A 15,337-nucleotide genomic window follows, 5' to 3' on the forward strand; every position below is an offset into this window, starting at 1 on the left:
AGCCAAAGTTAGTCACGGTTCATAACTTCACGTCCCTGTGACATGCAGACCTATCATGAAAGGCAATATATTACCGGCTATCATTCATTTGCATACTCCAAATGCAGGATAGTGTCAGGGGGGCGTGATTCTAATTATAGAGTGGTAAAAAGGCTAACCCAGTGCATTAATTCCAGGGCCAAGGGCAAGGGGCAACTGGGTTAGAGAGGGGTAAAATCCCACTGCTAAAAATAGCTCAAGGGGTCATATTTAGCAAGCTGGCTTGAGGAGATAGATCTCTGGAGTGTTGTGCAAAGTCGAGGCTTTGCTGTATTTTGATCTCACTGAATATAATTAAAGAAATACCGCAAGGGGCCCCAACAATTTTAGGGCCCATCTAGTGTCTGATGCGGACCAGGGGCATTCTAGCTCTTGGATTGCGTGTTGGAATTTTATTTGTTTGCTGCCTTGGACTTTCTAAGTGGCTGTAATTAAGTGATTTGCTTATTATTTCGGATTTACCGCCCTTTGGAGAAACTGAAGGCTGGTGATAGATAGGGTATTCTCTTTTCCTTCACATGTTCTACAGTAATATTGAAAGCTTGCACATGACTCAATGACCCACATCTCTCCTATGGCAATCCTCAGCACATGGGTACCCCTCTGTCCTCCAGATACTGGGGCCTGATGATAAGTCCATCCTCTGATACTCTCACGAAGTGGTCCCGGTAAAACTAGATCTTGGTAGGGAACTCCTGGTCCCCTCCCCAAGTCCGTGATGTGTATAACTGGAGTAGGTCCAGCTATATGATACGGTTGCTCTGATCTCGTGGGAATTGGAGGGAATGAGAGTCCAAACTATTCTGAAAGGGAGGGAGGTTATCCATCTGAATGCCCTGAGACTGAAACCATTTGAAAATGTGTGCGACCAGGCTTTGCTGTCCCCGCACTCAGCTAGCCGTCTAGACGACTCTAATGCCAGCCTAGGTAGCTTCTATCTAGGTAAGGCCCATACCTTGTGTAGATATGTTACTGTCTGGAAGATGGCATCAATCTGCAAATGTCGTCATAGTGAATAAGCATGTATGATCTAGTGAGGGACTAACGGCTTACTCCTAATCATCTTGGACCCCATGATAACCTGTAGCCTCTCAAATCTCCGCCACTCAGCTGTCGGTAGATCACATCTCCAGAAGGGTGCTGCATACATGGTTGTTGGTCTCACTAGTGTATCAAAGAGCCACCCCTTTGTGAGGGATCCTAAAAGTGTGCCTGGAAGCACTGTCTCTCTATAGCCAAGCTAGAGCCCCCTGCCCTCATGTGAGTCGTGCCCGAGCTGCGTGTGTCATCATGAAGACAAGCCCCACGAAAAATGCTCCAAGATAGGTATACGATTGTACTATCTCCACTAGCTCCCCACAGTAAACTATGCCACTGAAGTACTATATATCCTGTTATTATAGGCAATCCCCTCTCTCGGCTCTCATACAATGAAGGCCAAAAGTGTGTCAAGTTAGTGGGGGTTAGGATAATTAGTATTTGAGGGTGTTTGCTAGAAAGAGGGTCTAAATAGCTAAGGGGGTACTACATAAATACCATCCTCTCAAGTACTTGGGCAATTTTTGATGTGACATCTAATCCTATCTACTCTCCCTTCCTCCTTCCTGCCTACGCTCACTCACTCTTTCTCTCTCTTCCCTACTCCCTCTCAATCTCTCTCTCTCTTTCCTACCTCATTCTCTCTCTCCTACCCCTTCTCCTCCCTTCTTCCCCTATCTCTCTCTCCTTCTGCTAGTCTATCCCCCTTTTCCAAATCTGTCCCTACCCCCTTCTCTACATTGGTATCAGAGCACCTTCCTAGGACTCTAAGCCTTTCTTCTCATTCCAAGATGGATCTCTGGAGTTGCTAGCAATACTATGACGACAACAGCACTGAATAGCTACAGCAAGATCAAAGAAACACCATCGTACAGCCGTTGAAGAAGCTAGATGCCATCGTACAACCGTTGCAAAAGCTAGATGTCACCCTTTCTATTTAACATGCATATGGAATGCCTGGACGTGATGCAGCTTCTAGCAGGCTCTCCCAAATCAACGAAGGTTTTCTGCTACCAGTCTTCCGTCCGTTGAGCCTGTCAAGGTCTTCCATCCATTGAGCCACGTGAGGCCGTTTGCCTTCTGTCTGCTGAAGACTTGTCTACTGTCCGCCCTTTCGTCTGCTGCCATCCGTGCGCTCCTCTCATTGTTGCCAATGGAAGAGGGCACATGCTTGCTGCAATGAGAGGTGCAGATGCTAAAAACAAATGGTTTTGTGATCATGCCAAGCCATGTCCTAGCGCCAGCCCATCGCGGGTCTCCTGCAAGCGCCATCTCCGTCGCAAAGCCCGCCCTACCATTTCAGTTACCCATGTTGCTACCGTGTCGCCATCGCAGTCACCCCGCTTGCCCTCGCCGTGACTTTTCCGCCGACGCCGCCGCCTTGCATCAGCGCTGCGCGGCTATAGAACCTTAGCAATTGCTAAGGTCTACAAGTTAGCCGAGGTTTATGCTAACTACGTTAGTGGTTTGGGTTAGGTTAGGTTTAATTAGTAGGTCAGTTAGGTCTATTTAGTTGGTTAGGTTAGTGGGTCTGGTTAGCTAGGTTAGGTTTAGTTAGTTTGGGTGTAGGTTAGGTTAGTAATAACTAAGGTTAAAGGTTGGGTTAGGTTGATCTAAGACAGTGCCCTAACAGTCCTAAAGATCTTAGGCTAGAACTGTCCTAACTGTCCTAGGTGACTTAGGTCTCCCCCCCCCCCAAAAAAAAAAAAGAAAAAAAGAAAAAAAAAAGAGAGGCAAGAAAGACAGCTTGTCACAGCCCCTTCTTAGGGCCTTTTACAGCCCCGTTTGGGCTCTTTTGGACTCAGTTTTGAAGCCTCTTCATCAACCTTCCTCTTGAGCTTCTCCATTAACATTTTCAGTGTTTCACACACTGTATCTGGTGCTCATTACAGCAGATCCTTGCCTTGTGTTCGTACTCGCTTGTGGGGGCAGCCACCTCTGTCAGATTGAAACTGTCCTGTAGGGAGCTAGCCTAGTGCATGGCAACTTCTTTACCCACCTTCGTCCAAGCCTCTCCAGCGCTTTGAGACAGGTAGGAATTGGGCACATGTGCATGCATTTGGCGCAGTGGGACAGCAACAAAGCTTGGTCACACACTATGGGACAGCCACATGCCTTTGGAGGGAACATGGGGCAACGTGCCTCGGCTTTTGGGCAGCTTATGCAGGGCTTTGAGTAGTATGCAAGAAGCTTAGGGCAGCTTCAACAGGAGGAAGATTCACAGCCCAAGGGAATCCTTATGATCACCATCCATCATCTGTTGTACCCCATTACATTGGATGTGTTGCAACTTGCATCAAGTGTTTTTTCCGTTTGGGCTTATTGATAAGATTATCATGCATCAGCTTTCAGGTGGTCTCCAAGCTGAAATACACTTTGCCTCGTGGGCCAGTGCATTGCAAGCACAAAACACTCTGCAAGGTCGCAATATATATGACAGTGGTTGTACCTTACACATTCAGCTGTTAAAATCGATAGAGTTGTCATTCATGGGGTCATTCCATGCTAAAAGTGGAGATACAAATGCCATAAAGCAGCCACTTGTTTTTGGAGCTATGATGCCTAGAGGTGTGATGGCAAAGGCTAAGCAGGCTGATAAAAATAGCCACCCAACATCTGAGGAGAATGCACATATGCCAATGCTGGTAACGCAGCCAATGCAGCCCAGCCATCCTATGCCTCTCACTCGTACACAGCCTAATCATGCTTCAAAGCTAGTGAACATGCCTTTGTATGCACGACACAAATCTGGTTATTTCCAGGCGATTACAAATGCAAATACAAATGGGATTTTTGGAGATAGCCACTCAGATAAAAAGAGCAGCCCACATGATGGAAGCAAATATGGACAGCAAGAAAAAGAGGGCTGTTATATCAGTTTGCAGGAACAAAACTTTGATCGGGATGATGCCCTGGCACTTCAGCATACTAACACCTCTATGCAGGGTGATGGAAAATGCTTACCTGACAGTGACAACGAAGCAGGCCTGATGGGTGAAAAGTTAGATGATGAGCCAAGCAATGATAAGCAAGGAATCAAGATGCAGATGTTGACCAGCAAAGTAAAGATGTGGATGCACTTACACTTGATCCTTCTAGGCATGCAAACTTTGAGGGCCTGATGGGTGAAAAGTTAGATGATGAGCCAAGCAATGATGAGCAAGTCTTTAATAGGAATCAAGATGCAGATGTTGACCAGCAAAGTAAAGATGTGGATGCACTTACACTAGATCCTTCTAGGCATGCAAACTTTGAGGACAAAGTTTTTGAGGAGGAGGTGAGTATCCAGCATTGTATGGTCTCCATAAACCACAGAAAGGGATGCCAAAGTAAGCTTACCCACAGTGACAAGGAGCAGCTTGAACAAGATATGCATGACGAGAAGCAGCTTGGGCAGCAAGAACAAGATATGCATGACAGTTTGATCCCGGAAGCTGCATCACAACGCAGTCAGGAGCATCACAATGGGGAATATGGCCACATGAATAATGCCCTTCGCTACTGCTCACTAGGTGAGTATACGTGGGAGTTCTACCTCCTACACTTAGCAGCCATAAGGGGAACAACAGCATCACACAGAGTGTTATAAATGCAGAGGAAAAACTTTGGAAGGATGTCCTCATGCTGTGTACAGCACATCAAAAATATTGTTGCCATGTATTGGCACTTGCAAAATTTGAGGGGATAGTTTTCAAAGGGCAATCAAAATTTGAGCTCTTCAACTTATATGACATGTATATGAAGCACACAACAGAGATGCATTCATCTAGGACTGAACTTAATGGTGGGGATGGAAACCTTGCCAAGCATGTGGATTGCAGGGATAATGCCAGATGGCAGAGCTCTACAGCTGATTCTTATATGTTCATGACCACTGCCAATGACAAAAGCGGCATCTACATGGTACAACCTGAAAATGACAGCCAAAGTTATGAAGATAATGCACAGCAAAAGGAAGATGGCTGTTATGACTGTTTTGCAAATGGGTATTATAATATTGATGACAATCAGCCCTTGCACAACCACATTGGTCTAAATACTTACTGTCCCCGGGAGTACATTAGTGCACAGCAGCAAGGTAATGCAGATATGCAACTTGTAATGCAGATATGCAACTTGACGGGAAAGCACATGGAAGTGCTATTGCAGGAGACCAAGGTAAGTCTATAGTTGGGGATGAGGCAAACTTGCCACAACAGAAGTTGAGGATCATGAAGAACAAAGGGCCTCTCTTCCTGAGGGTGGTGATCTCATATGGCACGATAATGCTGCATCCTTGTCAGAGAGCACCAAGGCACACTAATGCATGGGAATTTCATTGTAACCCCACACAAGGTGCATTTTGGTTTAAGGGCAGAGTACTTATTACACAACCAGCCAGGTCCTTCCATCTGTGGAAAGCCTATTAGTAAGCAGTCCACTATGATCTTGCCCATGGGAAATTTCTGCCAGAGACTTCCACCAGTGACTCTTCCAAGGGGTGATATCCTTGAGCTACATGCAGGGGATAGAGACCGGTATTCACTGATGCCATTTGGCGTATCCCAACCTCATGTGGATGCTTTTGGGGAAGCATATCCCTCCAGCACTTATTTCTCAGCTCTATTTCAGCACGATGCCTGTGAGAGGAGTTGGCCTCGATCTCAATCAGATAGTAGGCTTTACATAGAGTCTGGACAACCTCAAACGCAGCCTGGACAGATTTATGTGGAAGGACGCCACATGCCCAATATGTACATGAGTTTGCAGGCCAAGTGGGACATTGATGATGCCTTGTCAAAACAGCACCATGCCTATGTGGGTGTACCATCTGAAGTCGGGGATAACTTGTCTTTCTTGCATTATGGCAGTAGCTTGGTTGGACAAGTGTGTGGTACAAACTCAAATGATATTTTGGCAGACCATCGATTCAAAGGAGGAACCCATGATCCTAATAAGCAGGGAGAATGGCTCTCAGCTTTGGAAGGAGATCTCAGATTTTATCCAATGGATCATGAGAGCAAGATTCTTTATGATAGCATGCATCATGTCCAGGCTTGGTTGAAGATGAGGATTCCATCCTGGAAGCCCTACACACGTGCAGATTTCAAAGACCTCATGGGTGTCATGGTTAGAAGGAAATTACAGCGGTCCAGTCCGGGGTTGAAGGCCTTTCATGTGAGGATTGAAGATCCCTGGAATGTTGAGGAAGCACAAGAACTTTTGGAACTGTTTGAGCCTGAATATAGCATCTATAATGGAGATGATTTTCAGTTTGTTGCATTTGGGCAAGATAACAGATCCAGAGATGCAGTGGATATATGGAAAAGCAATGAATGCTCCCAATGTAGGCAGAAAGCGACAGCAAGGCATAAAGAGGTGTGCAAAGTAGATTCCATGGAGATGAGCAATGGCTATATGATTGTGGAGCTTATTGATGATGGGCATGCTAAGTGGGATCAACACCTACATGACCCAAGAGGTGCCATGACATCTATGGAAGGGAACTATTGGACTTTCCCTTTTGACCCAGGTGGCCCGCATGTTGGAAAATGTTTATTCTACAGCAGGAAGTTTTGGAGTTCAACCATCACTTGCAATTTTGAGGACAAAATTAGGTTGAGCGGGGATGGTTTGTAATGAAGGCCAAAAGTGGGTCAAGTTAGTGGGGGTTAGGATAATTAGTATTTGAGGGTGTTTGCTAGATAGAGGGGTCTAAATAGCTAAGGGGGTACTATATAAGTACCATCCTCTCATGTACGTGGGCACTTTTTGATGTGACATCTAACCCTATCTACTCTCCCTTCCTCCTTCCTGGCTACGCTCACTCACTCTCTCTCTCTCTTCCCTACTCCCTCTCAATCTCTCTCTCTCTCTTTCCTACCTCATTCTCTCTCTCCTACCCCTTCTCCTCCCTTCTTCCCCTATCTCTCTCTCCTTCTGCTAGTCTATCCCCCTTTTCCAAATCTGTCCCTACCCCCTTCTCTACATCTCATGAGTCTGTGTGTAAAAGATCACATCCCTGTTAGTGAATGTTTCTGAGAAACCCCCTGGGTCAGACCACAGGGTTCCATTGCAATTCCATACAGCCATTTGTATTCTGCTTTGTGCCCTCGTCTCTAGGCCCCGACACCGTCATATGCTGTCTATTTCACCTTCCTCCTCCTTTTCTCTTGCTGCTCTCTCACGGATGATCACTTTGCCACCCTATATGCAGCCCATTTCACTTCCTGTCTTGCTACCGTTACTTTCACCATTCCTTCCCTCTGATGTTCCTGTTGTAGGAGGGTAAGATCATCTAGGAAGGTCCTCGAGCCCTTCAGTGTTGCCCTCATGCTCATGAGAGTATATCTGTCCTCTTTTGTCCGGAGTCTCACCACCAATGGCCTTGCTGGCACATCCACTTTACCCAACCTCCAAGCTGCCTTACGAGTGAGGTTGACCCCTATCTTGGTGAACAGGATTTTGGCATCCACCATTGGGGTATCCCTACCGGTAAGCCTCTAACAAGTACATTCAAGGATTTGCTGTCCCATCTCTTGTCCTCTTCAAGGGCATCCGATATAATCTCTTTTTTAGGAACTGATGTCCCTTTCTTAACCAATCCTTCCACTCCAATATTTTGGCTTCCCCCTTGCTGACTCGCTGTTAAAGTTGAGCATGCTTCCCCTGCATCGTGGCATGCATGGCTGCAATATCTTTCCTGAGATTGGCATTCTCAGTTTTGAGCTCTTCCATTATTTTCAATGTCCCTTCCTGGTCGCTTTCATTACTTTGACTTGCTCTGCAATTCAATCTCCAATGCGTGCACTGTGTCTTGGAGGCTAGTTTTGGCAGATTCCCATTCCATTTTTTCTTTCTCCCCCTCCTCTCTCTTAGATTTCTCTTTCTTCCATTCTTTCCGCAGCTTCCTCCCTGCTTCTTCATTTCAATTAAGGCCTTGTCCACAAGTGCTTTTTCAGCTAACAAAGCCACATTTGTGGCTTCCAGATTCTCTATCTTCTCAATGAGGGCAATGCAAACCTTATTGAGGCTAGTGAGGACATTTTCTGCAGCCTTATTGGCTGTCCCTGCTAAGTATGTTGCCATGGCATTCTCCAAAGCTTGCTTTCCCCATTTGTCTTCAATGCATCCTCGCGTAGGCATTGTTAAGCCAGGCAATCTCCAATTCTCCAGGACCCGATAAAACAGGTACAAGCACCACTGGTGCCTCTCCAAATCCTGTCAAAGAAACCCCGAATCGGAGGCCAAAAACACAACCAAAGAAATGTCAAAAGCCTCAGTGCAGAGGAAAAACAAAATAAAAAAAATTATTTAAAAATGTTTTTTTCTGGTCTGACCAGATCTGGCCGACCAGATTGACCTGGTCGGTCAACCTGCAGGTTGACCGACTTTTTCTGCCCCTTCCTATAATCTCTTCTCCAGCTCCAGAGGTTTCTGCACACCCTGAGCCACTTCTGCCTCCTGGCTGCCTCCTCTGCTGCCTCAACTTCTTCCTCCTGACTGCCTCCTCTGCTGCCTCAACTTCTGCCTCCTGGCTGCTCCAGATCTGTCCCCTTTCAGCTCCAGATCTGCCCTCTTTTCTGCCCCAGATCTGCCCCTCCTTTCTGCTCAGATCTGTCCTCCTTTCTGCTCCAGATCTGTCCCCTTTTCAGCTCCAGATCTGCCCTCTTTTCTGCCCCAGATCTGCCCCTCCTTTCTGCTCAGATCTGTCCTCCTTTCTGCTCCAGATCTGTCCCCTTTTCAGCTCCAGATCTGCCCTCCTTTCTGCTTCAGTTCTGCTCATCTTTCTGCATCAGATTACCTCCAACTTCCGCTCCAAATTCCGTTCTTTCTACTCCAAATCTGCAGCAACCCCTTCATCAGTTTGTTGTCTCAGATTTGGTTCAGTTCCAACTTGTGGAGCTAGTGCAGAAGTCCACTACAGTTGTCAGGACTGAAGTTTGTTTCAGAGCTTCTCTTCACTTGTACTAAGTTCCGTTTGTGATATATATATCTTCTTCAGCCATTGATTGTCTTCAGTATTGTTTTATTTGTCTCCAAGTATTTTTCTTTATAGGCATTGCAAATAATCTCAACCCACACCCCTTCTATTTTCTGTAGAATTGCAAAGATGCAGAAAATGACAACCCCCCTCACATTTATTGATCATGAGTGGCCGGCCGTTCTTGCAGGTGTCGAGGTTGCTGCAGCTGCTCCTGGACCTTAAGTAAGCCTTAATAGGAGTAGTTACTAGCATTATCAGTTGTTGGGCAGCTGGAAGAGGTTGCTCAGAGTCAGTGTGGGAGACCTCGGCACCTTCTTCTATTATACGAAATTGTCTACTTCTCACCTGCGCTCCCTGCACCTGCCATAGGTTGGTTCGCAGGCCATAGGTTGGTTTGCAGAGAGAGTGCAGTAGCCCAGGTGGCTCATACAATCATTTCACAGCCCTGAAGGGGGGGCTGACGGAGCGAGGCGGCCTGCAGCCTCCTTGGTGGGGTACATGGCCTGCTGCACCCCCTAGGTGTGGTTGTGCATAAAGCAGCCCTGGGGGCCTTGTACACCCACACCCCAGGCAGCAGGGCCCAGGTGGCTCATACAATCATAAGGGGAGGCTGAGGGAGGGAGGCGGCCTGCAGCCTCCTTGGCGGGGTGAGCCCAGATGGCTCATACAATCATTTCACAGTCCTGAAGGGGGGGCTAAGGGAGGGAGGCATCCTGCAGCCTCCTTGAAAAGGTTGGTGGCCTGCTGCACCCCCTAGGGGCGGTCGCGCATGAAGCAGCCCCTATGAGGGGCCTTGTACACCCACACCCCAGGCAGCGGGGCAGAGGACAGCCCCAAATGGGGGGCCTGGAGGTCGACGGAAGGCTAGAGGGGGGTCACCATCAGGGCAAGCTGCCGCGATGGCAGCAGCAGGGTGCTGCAACAGAGTGGTAGAGGGTGGGTAAGCGGAGCTGAGGGGCGGGTGAGGGAGGGTGGGTGAGGGAGGGAGCTGAGAGGCAGGTGAGAGAGAACAACATGTTCTTTAGAATAACACGAATAACAAAAATCAACATCTATGTAGACATTTACTAAGCAGAGAAGAGTCTTAGGAGGACAAAAGGCATTTTTGAGATGCAGAATAAATGCAGAATGATGCCTATATGGAATTGAAAACTGAGAAAGTTCTTGTTCACTTGCCAAGCATGGGAACCTGGCCTTGCACGAGAAGCAAGGAGGAGAATTAAGTCAAACTGGAATGCTCCCTCTAGAAATAGAAGGAGAAGCAAGTTGCCAGTTTATTTACTACATTAGCAAAGTTGGACTCAGATAGGCTACGGTGAAAGGCTCTCGAGGTAACAAGGGAGGCAGGATGATACAGAGACATAAGTCATGACACCCTAGAATGAGTGCTGGTAAAAAGGTAGTTAGAACCAATAAACATGATAAATATTACATGCACTGAACCGAACGAGAAAAAGGCTTTTCTATGAAAGAGTTTAATCCCAGGATTGCCTATGCAGTATACAAAAAACTTTGATGTCTAAAAGACAGCTGACATAAAGGATAAGAGTCCTACAGGCTGAAACAGACCAATGGAAGATTGGAATCAAGAAGAGAGGATTTGCAACGTAGCACAAGAGCAATGATCAAGGACCTGATAAACTGTTTGATTGCCGCAACTACGAGTACATCAGAATGGTGATAACCTGCAGCCTGAGCTCTGTGATGTTTTGGAATGCCTACCAAGCAAATTGGCAGCTATATTGCAGAGATCTGGAAGCATAGTTAGTAGTCGGGAAAAAAATTCTACAAGTGTGGATTTCTCTGTTTCTTCCTATATAGGATATGTAATCTGTCCTTAAGTGGAGCAGCTATTTAGAGCTGCAGCAAGAGATAATGTGGCTTAGCTGTTATCTGGATCATCCCATAGATCCTGCTGGGTCTTCAGACAACAGTAATAGAATATTTCATAGTATCAAAGTTGAACTTTTCCCTCTTTGGATTGAAATCTCTTAGCTAGCCCCAGCACATAATAAAACATAAAAGCCAAAACAAATAAGGAAATTGCAAACACAAAATATGACTAGAAATAACCCAAAGACAAAAGACACAGTAATTGACCCAATTGCAGCTGTACATTGCGTGACATACCGAGATAAAGTCAAATGCCTTTGTATCTTCCTTTTTTGTTGCATTTGTGGCTGCTGTGTACCTTGGACTTGCACCACTAGAGAAGTCAAAACCATCAGGAAAGGATGCACCAATAACTCTTCCAGACCCTGAGTTTCCTTCAAGAATCCCCCCATTAAACGAATTGACTCCCATTCCAAACCTCTGGAGCCCAGCCATTCCACTGATAAGTTGTTGTTGGAAAAAAGTATTGCCTGGTGTCCCAGTCCCACAATTTTGTGACATAAGCAAAGGTGCTTGAAAACCCCCACCAACCATTCCTGCTGGTAGCATGAGAGAGGGATTCAGGTACATCATTTGAGGGTTTGCTGGTCTTCCAACCATCTGAGGTGCTAAAGCAACGCCATTATGAGGAGCCTGTACTGGTGCTGGTGCAGACTCTCTACTGCCATTTTCATGTGAGCCAACTAATGAGCCGTCCCTCTCATGATAGCTCAGAGAAAAATTTCCCATTAGATCAGCCAAACCATCAGAAAGTGCAGGATGGCTGACACCTGTTAGCTCAGCTTTTTCCATGTTCATGCCATTAAGCAGCAGGTCAACCCCTTCCTCACCTGAAGGCCTGTTATCTACAGACAAACCTGAGAACAAGTCCTCAGTCAACTCACCTGCTGCATCATCTGGTGTAGTGAAAGATACTCCTGTGAATAAATCATCAGGAGCAGTTTCAAAGGTCGCTTCTGCACTTCCACTCCACAAGCCATCTCCTAGCAAATCTCCAGCTGTAGTAGTAGAGAAATCTGTAGTCCTTAAAACATCATCCCCTATGGTTGGAGACATTTCTGAAAGGCCCTTTACATTGCCTGATAAGTCTGACTCTCCAGTGTCAATTAAATCAGGCATGTTGTGTACAACTGATGTTGGTACATCCTTAGAATCTGCTGGCCCTTCTGACTTGTCCTCAGAAGGATCCTTTCTGAAAGCTCCAAGATGATCAAGGACCTACTCCAAAGACAAAAGGAATTGCAATAATTTCAAACGATTCTTAAACAATTTTTAAAAAAAATGCTTGAGACAAAGTAAACTTACTTTGATAAAACTTAGTTTGACAAAGGCAAACATTTCAAGCAAAAATGTAAACCTCCCAATGATGGTTTTAATGGTATTGCTGTTACTATCAATTTGCAACACATAACAGATGACCTTGGCTTCATAAACAACAGCACCTTCTTTGCTTTCTCTCGCAAGGATGTCTGTGGAGACTGGAGACACTCATAAATAACACCTGCATCTCCTTCAAATACCTCTGCAACTATGGAAAAGAAATCATGGTCCTTCTGGCGCAGAATCGCCTCAAGTACACATAAGGCTTTGAACCGAACCTAGAGTGGATAACTGTATTAATTAGCAAGCTAAGTAACATAAAACCTCGTGCAAATACGTAACAAGCACAGAACGATGCTAAGTCATCTGGGATTATAAAAACTACAGCTACACATACATGCTACACGATGCGTCAGCTTTTAAGGCAAGCAACAATTCTGTTCAAATTGTATATAAGGCGCTATTTAAGTTAATTTATTCTTTTAGACTAGACTTTAAGGCAGCACCTGCCAAGCATGTGAGCGGAGCTTTGACTGTAATGCGCAGCCAAGGTGATTTGGATCAAGCTTTAGGGCATTTGCTAAAAATGTTTGCAAATTTTCTCGGGTAGGCTGTAAGCGCATCCCTCCTGGAGCTGTGATAGTGTCTAAAATTCTCTCTTCCTGTGAGGTCCCTCGGCCATTTTCTGCTCCTCCCCTCCCATTACTGCCCTCATGTTCAGGAAGCCGAGAATCATATCTTGTAGGCCCAACTCTTGAATTTGTAGCTTCCAAAGTAACTTGCAAATCTCTGGTCTCCTCTTGTTCGAATCTATCTAAAGTGTCTCTCTCTGATGTAAGTGATTTCCTCAGGCTAGGACCCCTGTAGCTTCCAAAATCATTGCTTTTACTTCCAGTACTGCCACTTGAATAACCGCTGATCCTATTCAAACCTTGTCTGATAGAAGCACTCCCAAATTCTACCACCTCACCTACAACCTCGGTGATCATTGATTTCTTGCCTTCGGTTGGAATGTCCATGTTGGTATTCCCGAATCCCATTATTCGTTTGTTCACATTTTCCATTTGAGGAAGGTTATCCTCAGAGGCAAAAATAGCAGCTATTGCTTCATGGGCAGTGTCTCGGACTGCCTTGTTGAGAGCATCACCCCTTAATGCATCAACTTGACCTTTATAATCGAAAAGTTTGCGAATTGCTGCAGATTGGCGTTGCATCTGTCTTCTGAACTCAGGCCCTCCTTTCCCCGTAACATATTTTATCATCCTGAGAGTCTGCGTGTTTAAACATTCCACCGACTAAGAAAGGCAAGCAATAAACAATTATACTTTGCAGGGATGGAATCTAAAAGGAACTTGCCTTCTGCTTAACACGAGGACTCTTATTGTCGAGGCGTTTGAATGAGTAATCCACCATCTCACGGACGACATCGCCAGAGGACGATCGAACGGTGTCGCATATCTCATCCAAGCGATACACAGGAGCGACCTTGTCATCATCTGTGGTAACGTGATCAATGAGGCGAGTCCGCCAATAAGCCTCCACCGCTCTTTTGCTTGGCTGCATCTTTTACGGGATGGTCTGGACACGTCCCGTCTACCTTCACAGAGAAACAACAGATCTAACCACTGCCAATGATCACCATTCGATCCAGGCCACAAGCTAAATCAATTTCTTCTGGATTCTGATCAGTCGGATCCTCTAATCGTTGATCAGTCGGAGCCCCTAATCCGTTGATCAGTCGGAGCCCCTAATCGTTGAAAGGAAGGCAACAATCACAGATTTGGGCTGGCGGTCTCGTGTTTAAGCTCGAGTGGAGACGGCTCTAGAGATAAGAGGTGATGAGCGAGGCTGCTCACTGGAATGAGTGAGGGGATCGGATCTGCAATTGCCAAAGGAGCATACCTAGGGGGTGTGAAGACGGCGATTTTCGTGTGGGGAGAGATTGGAGCGAATTCGAAGAGGAAAAGAGCGGTGCAATCGGGAAGCTCGATGAGGAAAATGCTTGGAAAAGATGAGCAGAGCAAGAGCAAAGATGGCAGAGAAAAAGGGCAGTGGAAGCATGACGACGAAGATGGAGATGGAGATGGAGATGGAGATAGAGATACCCCATAACAGCGCAGTTATTGTCCCTCCCCATAACTGCCTAGTTATTGGCCCCATCCCTCCCCATAACTGCCTAGTTATTGGCCCCCACGTGTCTGTCGATGTGTGCGCGCTCTCAAAGATTCACACGGCCATCGCGTGACCTCATTCTTTTGTTTTGTCCTCCTCACTTTGGTGGTGCATCCGGACTCATTACCTCTCAGATGGCCCACCTTTGAGAGATCTACGAACCGCATCCCCACACCCACACACAGAGGAAGAAAATGGTTGCTAGCACCGCCCTTTACAAGCTTGTGTCGTTCGAGCGGATCGAAGGGGGGGAACATCAGGATGTTTATTTCCATGTTTTGCCCTCGCAAGAGCATCCAACTCAAGTTTTCCCTGAGAAGAAAGGGGAAATAGGGATGTTTTATTATGTTGTTTTCCCCTAGGACAAGCATCAGAACTCGAGTTTTCCCCCCAAAATAGGGATGTTTTTCACCTCGATAAGCATCAAACTCGAGGGTATAAAACTAGAGTTTTCTACTGCATGACATAATGTCAAAGAAAATGACAAGGCTATAAAGAAATGTCACATCAATGAGAGGCCTCTAGAAAAGGGTCTTCTCAAGGGTAGGGGAAATAGTACTACCCATATTTCCCCTCTATGCATTTTGCATAGCGTAAAGGGAATAGCTATTTTTGCCCAAAAAAAGAGTAAAGGGAATAGTCTCTAACATAAGCCCCTTAAGACACAAACGAAAACATTAGCGTCTTGCTAAGGTCATCCTTAACAGTCCTACCTCGTGGCTATTTCAAGTTGCTTCATCTACTTTCTGCTTTGCATGTGCAAGCTTTTGAGTGTAGTCAGCTTCAAGACTCTTTACAACAAATTGGAAGAGGAGACATAATGACCCGTTTTGGCCCACAAATTCTTTAACCTATGGTTGTGCATAGGTTATTCTATTCCAAGCATATATCTATGGTTTTTTGCATATA

General features: G+C 46.0%; 1 protein-coding gene across 1 annotated transcript in view; it reads right to left on the bottom strand.

Annotated features, from left to right (window-relative positions):
* Window positions 1-14,287, bottom strand: part of LOC147904532 (protein MODIFIED TRANSPORT TO THE VACUOLE 1-like) — a 33,738-nt gene extending 19,451 nt beyond the window's left edge. Inside the window, exons 1-4 of the mRNA XM_087387071.1 lie at window positions 13,613-14,287; window positions 12,763-13,527; window positions 12,379-12,534; window positions 11,174-12,154 (exon numbers count right to left, since the gene is read on the bottom strand). Of these exons, the coding sequence (XP_087243197.1) occupies window positions 11,174-12,154; window positions 12,379-12,534; window positions 12,763-13,527; window positions 13,613-13,819 (2,109 nt within the window). The 5' untranslated portion in view covers window positions 13,820-14,287. The remainder of the gene's footprint in view (window positions 1-11,173; window positions 12,155-12,378; window positions 12,535-12,762; window positions 13,528-13,612) is intronic.
* Between the last annotated feature and the right edge of the window lie 1,050 nt (window positions 14,288-15,337).

Source organism: Dipteris shenzhenensis, chromosome 2 (assembly GCF_047967505.1).
Source record: "Dipteris shenzhenensis isolate YYH24624 ecotype China chromosome 2, Dip_SZ_1.0, whole genome shotgun sequence".
Taxonomy (NCBI): domain Eukaryota; kingdom Viridiplantae; phylum Streptophyta; class Polypodiopsida; order Gleicheniales; family Dipteridaceae; genus Dipteris; species Dipteris shenzhenensis.